General features: G+C 45.0%; 1 protein-coding gene across 4 annotated transcripts in view; it reads left to right on the top strand.

Annotated features, from left to right (window-relative positions):
• The window catches only part of LOC112104312 (oxysterol-binding protein-related protein 9), a 114,343-nt gene that overhangs the window by 41,859 nt on the left and 65,612 nt on the right, over positions 1–6,872 (top strand). For 2 of the 4 annotated variants that reach the window (XM_026651745.1, XM_026651744.1), the window contains exon 6: positions 680–704. In XM_026651745.1, coding sequence (XP_026507530.1) covers positions 680–704 — 25 coding nt within the window. Of the gene's footprint in view, positions 1–679; positions 705–2,761; positions 2,869–6,872 lie in introns of those variants that run through there. The other 2 variants (XM_026651742.1, XM_026651741.1) reach the window with 1 other exon arrangement.

The raw sequence follows: 6,872 nt of genomic DNA, 5'->3' as shown, positions 1-6,872 counted from the left end.
TAAACAGCTGATTATCTGATGGTACAAGATACAGTACATAGTGATATATCAGCCCTGGTACCTGAGGTTACTGTTTGTATCCAGCTAAATTTAGGCAAGGCAAGGTCTCCTGACTTGTTAGATTGTATCTTGAGTAGTTTATTGTATTAGTGTGATTTTGTTATTTATCTTCCTCTGAAATAATTTTCTTTTGGTTTTGAAAGAGGTGTAGGCTAGCTTTAAAATGAAGGTATTAGACTGGGTCTTGGGGAAATCTAGGCTCAATTCCTGGCTTTGTGTGTGACCTTAAACACGCTGCTTAATCTTTGCCTCAATTCTTTATCTGTACAATGGGGCTAATGCTTCATTTCTGTTTTGCTTTGTCGTGTCTACTGAGATTGTAAGTTCTTTGGGCAGGGACTTTCTCTCACTATATTTGTACTGTGCCTAGCACAATGGCACCCAGGTCCCTTACTATGCCTCCTAAAGTGCATGTAAAACTTAATACAAATAAAAAATATTTTAAAGTAGTTTTAGACTGGGCCCCCTCAAGTGTAGTATATACATCAGTGATTAGAGTGCCATTGTGCTAGGTACTAAGGACTTACTAAAAAACCTTAAATCTCAAGGGAGGAGGAGAAAATATTAAGATGACAATGATTGGGTGAGATGTGAGAGAGGGAAGGTGCTATGCAGATAGAAACAGATACAGTCTCTATCTGCAAGTGTTTATAGTCCAAGAAAATTAGAGAGGTATGTGGCAGGGCAGTGAAACACGAACAGTATATATTCAATCTCTATCAAAAGATAGATTTTCTCCCCCCTTACCAAATTTAGCCATCATTTTGTTGGCAGACTTCTTGTAAGGGTCAGAAGTAGTGGATATTGAGATCTGACTCTAATTAAACTACACTCCTGTTCTAAGTGCTCTTCAAATGAAAAAAAATTATATAGATAAGTAAATGAAGCTAATAAAAATTAGTGATCGTTATATTAAACATTCTAACAAGAAAGATTTATATATATTTGACTGTCAGGAAACAAGGAGTGATGTATTTTCCGCCCCTCCCACCCCAGTGCAAGTATTGAAAGTGATATCTGTTTGGACTCTGTGGTCTGTTGTCAGCAGTCATCTTCTCAAAAACCTTTTTTCCAATTTAAAATGCCATAAAACTGTTACAGACTGCCCAGCGTAACACCAATTTAGACTTCTTGATCAAAGAACTTCAGTGTTGTCAGCTCCATCTTTTAGCCTGAGTTGTTGAGCAAATATCCAGGTGATATGGAAATAATATATACACCTTGCCTTTTTAATCCTCTTTTTTTCTCTTCAGTTATAAATATAATTTTTTCCCCCTTTGAGTCTGGGAGAACTTGTTCCTCGCCAATGTATTGGAAGTAGTTCTCTAAACTACCCTCACCCATTTTGGTATTGGCATAGTAACAGCTGTGGGATTGCATATGAATTCTATAGGATTGAATCCTTGGATTTCAAATACTGATTTCAGCTGAGACTTTCATTGGAGTCTAAGGGAGTTAGGGAAACTCATTGGGAGTTGAGATGTGTCTAATTCCCTTTGACTTCACTGAAAAGCCCATCTTAAATATTTTTTCTACCATACTACCTCTGAGTCTAACCTTTAAGAAGCTAGCATTTTATTTCAACTGAAAACTAGAATGAGGGCTGCTGCTTTAAGAGGACTACTGGTTTTGATTGGTACCTGTATAAGTCAGTGAAGAAGAGGTTTTCTAAAGCTTTTGTTTAGACTAGGATTTAAAGGTTTGTTAAATCATATTAGCTAGCTTGTTCTAAGGAACACCTCCTAAAACTGGTCAAGGCAAGGCATGCTGTACTTTATCAAGCACTTCAACTGGACCAATTTAGCACTAGCTAAAGTACAGTTTGCCTTTTCTTGACCAGAGTTTCAAGTGGTGTGTTTAAATTTGATCAAGGTAGCTACCAGATCTAACAAACCTTTACATCTTAATCTAGACAAAGCTCTTTTTGTTGTTATGGCAAAGCCCTGAGCTATGTCTAGTGTGTTGGGGGCTGTCCATACAGTCTATAACACATTTCTGGGTGATTTTCCAAGACCTACCTACCTTTTTTTTGTGTTACAAAGTGTTACATGCACAATGCAAGGTTCCTCCCATGCTTACCTCATGTATGGACAGTTGTATAAAAGTTCAATAGTAGTAAGAATTTGGGGGACGTGTGTGGGGCTTTCTGAGCCGCGGCTGTCTCTGAGAATTCTGATGCCGCCGTGGAAAGCCACGCAGATGGCACTTCTCGCCGTTACCCAGCCGTTGTGGTGTTACGGCAGGCGCGGTTGTACCGCTGGAGTCGGGCCCCCCTGACGCCCGAGCGCTGCCCTGCCGCTCTTGTGTCATCGCGTCACGGGGCTTCGCTGAAGCAGAGGCGGCGGCGCGGGGCGCTTTGCACTCGCTCAGGCACCGGCTCGCGGAGCCCCGTCACGTGCCGCCGCCGCTGCCAGGGAGCAGGCGCCTGACCTCAGCCTTGAGCCTTCTCAGCAGCGGCCTCCCGGATTCAGTCCGGCGGGGCCGCCGGCCACTGCCCGCACAATCGCAGCGGGAGCCGGATGTCATCGCACCTCTTGTGGGAGGGGCCCTGCCCTCCGCGGGGAGGGGGTGAGCGGCCAACTCCGCCCTCCACCCCCCCCCCAACCGCCGCTCACTCGGGGGTGGGGGAAGGCGTCTGACCCTCAGCCAATCGGGAGCCGCCTTGGTTCTGAGGCGAGCGCCGAGCAGCGGGGCGCGGCGGCCGGGTCCTGTGGGGGCTGCTCCCCACCCCGCTCCCAGCGGGAGGCGGCGCTGCCGGGGGCCCAGCCCGAGAAGCGACCCCCACCGCCCGCGGGGAGAATGGCCAGTGTGAGTACGGAGGCGGGGGATCCGCGGGCGGGGGGTGACTCTGCACACAGTCCCTCGTGCCCCCGTCGCAGGGTCTGCAGGTGCCGGGACTCGTGGGTCCCGCTCCCCGCCGCGCAGGTCCTTCCCCTGCCCGTGTCTCGGCGGCTCGCGGTGCGGGAGGCGGCCGCCAGGACCGGCTGGCGCTGCTCTTGTCGCCAGTCCCCACGCGGAGCTAGCGAGTGGTGATTCCGCGAGGAGAAACTCAGGCCGGGAGCTCACCACAAGCGGCGAGCGCTGCTGGCCCCGCACGAAACGGGCATAAAACCGGGGTCCAGTATTTCCTTCGCTCGAGGACTTCGCAGGACCGCCTGGGAAAATGACTTTCATTTGCTGCTCAAACATTACCGGGTTTCTTTTGCGGCGATTCTGCATTTCAGGGGGCCATTCTGTGAACTGAAAGGGTGTGTGTTGTAGCAAATGTTTGTTTACAAGCAATGCCTTCTCTTTAGTGAGCATCTAAAACTCTTTCGCTGTTTAATACGGTTGGATTTTCATTTTGCATTTCTTTCAGTTTGGACAATGGAAAATTATGTTTCTCCTTTTCTACAGTTTGGCTTTCAAGCGCTTGCAGAAGGGGGTTTATTTGCTGTAGAAGTATTTTAGTTGAAATTACAATCAAAAGTGGAAATACTTTAGGTTTTTTTATAAAAGATTTATTTTTACAAACATGTTTTTTGCCCTCAACAGTGTCCCTTTAAGTCTACAAGATACTTCCTGTTCTAATCCTTTCTAAATACACATTTTAATTTACTTGCCTTAAAAAAAAACAAAACAAAAAACACCCTACTTACTTTTGACCCAGGATTCTTCAAGTTTGCCAGGCCAAAAGTGAATTTTGTGTGCAATGTTTGAAAAAAATCGGTCACTGTTAGAGAGATCTGAAAAGTTAACACTAAAAGCTGGGTGTGAAATGTCTATTGGTGGCACAAACCTGCAGAAGGAAACAGGTTATAAGAAGATGGAAGAGACCAGGAAGTGTGTCTGAGGGCTTGTCTATACTTAAAATGCTACAGTGGTACAGCTGTGCCACTTCAGTGAAGACCAGTGATTCTCAAACTTTTGTACTGGGGACCCCTTTCACATAGCAAGCCACTGAGTGTGACACCCCCCCTTATAAATTAAAAACACTTTTTTTTATATTTTTAACACCATTATAAATGCTGAAGGCAAAGCAGGGTTTGGGGTGGAGGCTGACAGCTTGCGACCCCCCCCCATAATAACCTCACAACCCCCTGAGGGGTCCCGACCCCCAGTTTGAGAACCCCGGGTGTAGACACTACCTATGCGGATGAGTGGGGTTCTCTCATCAGCATAGATAATCCACCTCCGAGAGGCTATAGCTAGGTTGATGGAAGAATTCTTCGGTCTAAGTTGACATCACTACACTGCTCAGAGGTGTGAATTTTTCACATCCCTGAGTGATGTAGTTATGCTAGCATAATTTGCTAGTGTAGAACTGGCCTGAACATAAGACTAAAGAACAACAGTAGATAGTTTAATTTTTTTTTACCTTCCTTTGCATAATATGTTGGACACAAATTATGGGAATATTTTTTCTATAAAACTTTATGAAAAACAACATTTATGTAAAAAGTTTTGTAAGCTCCTCCCTTCTATTTAACTTTTTTGCAACAAATTATTACTAGTTGTCTGACACTTTACAATGGAATTTGTTTATTCTGGTTTTTTATTGCTCAATTCTTCCCTAGTTCAGGCTCTCTGTTTACCCTTTTAGTGGACCATAGCCAAATCTTGTCATTGTGTGTCCTCTTATTCTCCTTTTTTTTTAAATTAGTCCTAAAATCTCTAAATTTTAAAACTGAAGTCCATTCTCCTTGCCAGTCATTTGTACCTTTACACCTCTGATCTTTTTTATAATGTTACTAGAAATGTGTTTAGTACTTAACTAGTTTTTTCTTACAGAGGTTTCTTGTATTGATGTTAAGCATTTTACTGCTGGGTTTTAGTTCTGTCCCACATTGAATGCCTATCCATAGGCCTTGCCAAATTTGATTTTTATTTTTCATCATTTTGACTGATATTGATATTTATTTTTTAAGCATTTAAAAATATTTATTTAAATTTTCACAATTGCGGGAAACTGGAGGGATTCACACAATAATTATTTAATGACTGTAGATGTTGAGATTCAGAAAGTTAAAGCTTTATAACCATTAAAACAGTGTCAACATCAAATGTCAAAATATACAAAGTAAGTAAATATTGTTAAATCAAACTAAGTTCTCAAGCTGCATTTTTTGTTTTTGCCCATTTGTAAATTTTGATGATCATCAGTTTGTGTCTATGGTGAAATTGACATTTAGTGATAAAAATCTAATCTCTCAAGCCCACCTATTCATAGTTCAGATGCCCTTTACCAAGAGTATAGATCACAATCTTTGGAGGAAGTTCAGAGCTCAACTCAGCAGTGGCCTCTTCCTCCTCTCATAAGGACTTGACGGCTGGGGACTCCCTAGAACTTCGTGCCTCCATAGTAGCAGCTCAGAGTTCTCATGAGTACCCTACCATTTTTCCAATGTTCTTTGGGACCATAGTGAGCTTTTTTTAACCTTTAGTCTCTTACTCCTTCCCAGTACTTTGTTGCTGGCCAGAGTGGTATGCCCTCAGCTGTGTGGAGTTCCTATCGCTACTACTTCCCCTGTTGCGCAGAGAAGGAATGGACAAGAAACAGACAACAGGGTCTTGATGTTGAAAAGCAGATCTGTCCCTTAGTCAGGCAAGGACTGGTGTGATCAAATAACTGGCAAGACCCATCGAAGGACTAAATAGTCTTGCTTCTCGTCCCCAGAGCAGAGACCTGCAGCAAATGGGAAGGGTGTCAGGGCCTAAAGGAAAAAAGGCTGTTTAGTTTCCCTCTGCGTCAGGTGAGAAGGAGAAATTGCAGCACGGTTGGGCTATGAGGAAGATAAGGAACAGGAAGAGAGTAAGAAACTTGTTTCTGGTATGTGGTAGACATGAGTGGTCTGAAGTCACCAACCCAGCAGAATTCCACAGGAGATGTTTGATTCATAAATGCTTCAGTGGAACAATCAATCAGGAATTCTCCCCTGCTCAGAAACCAGGCTTGTGTCTTCCTTACTCTCTTAAAGAAGCAGAGGTGTGGACTATGAGAATACAAAGTATCAGACTGATGATAATAAAAAAAGTCACACTGAAACTGTCCAAACAAACATCAGAGGCTTATTCTTCTATTTTTCCCCAGGTTGGGGACATGGAAATAGCTGGAATAAACTTAAGTATTTTGGAAGACCAAATGGAAGCACACATCCAATCAGTTGTCTTCTCCCTCAGGCAGGTGCCAGTTCCTGTTGTGTTACCACCTTCTCCCCTTAAGATGACTGGATGTTTTTCAGTCAGAGGAAGGGGAGAGTGACGAATACAATTTTCTTCTGCCAAATTTTGTTCCCATCTAGGCTCATATATATGGTCATTCTGGCCCTAAGCCTCAGATGGAGTGACAAGAAGCACAACACAGTGTCACATATTCTCATCCCACCCAATACTGCACAAGAGCCATGATTAATTTTTCCCATCCATGTGTGGAATGAATTTTGTTGTGTACCAATATGGAGGCGATGTGTGGTGGGTGTGGGGCCGAGGGTTTTCGAAGTGTGGGAGGGGGATCAGGGCTGGGGCAGAGGGTTGGGTGCAGGGGGTGAGGGCTCCAGGTGTGGGCTCTGGGGTGGGTCCGGAGATGAGGGGTTCAGGATGTGGGAGGGGGAGGAAGGTTAGGGTGCGGGGGTTGAGGGCTCCGGCTGGGGGTGAGGCTCTGGGGCGGGGCCGGGGATGAGGATTTGGGATCCAGGCTGCCCCAGGTCTGCTGCAGGGAGAGAGGACTCCCACCCCCTCCCCCATCCTTCTCTCCCTGCAGCAGCTCCGGAGGCTGGGGTAGAGGCGCTTCGCCCTGCCGCAGCAGCTCTTGGGGGCTGGGAGACAGGCGCCTC

This window comes from Terrapene carolina, unplaced genomic scaffold (assembly GCF_002925995.2).
Source record: "Terrapene carolina triunguis isolate 2854851 unplaced genomic scaffold, T_m_triunguis-2.0 Scaffold102, whole genome shotgun sequence".
Taxonomy (NCBI): domain Eukaryota; kingdom Metazoa; phylum Chordata; order Testudines; family Emydidae; genus Terrapene; species Terrapene triunguis.
Note: the sequence above shows the minus strand (reverse complement) of the source record. Positions and strands in the feature narration are given on the sequence as shown.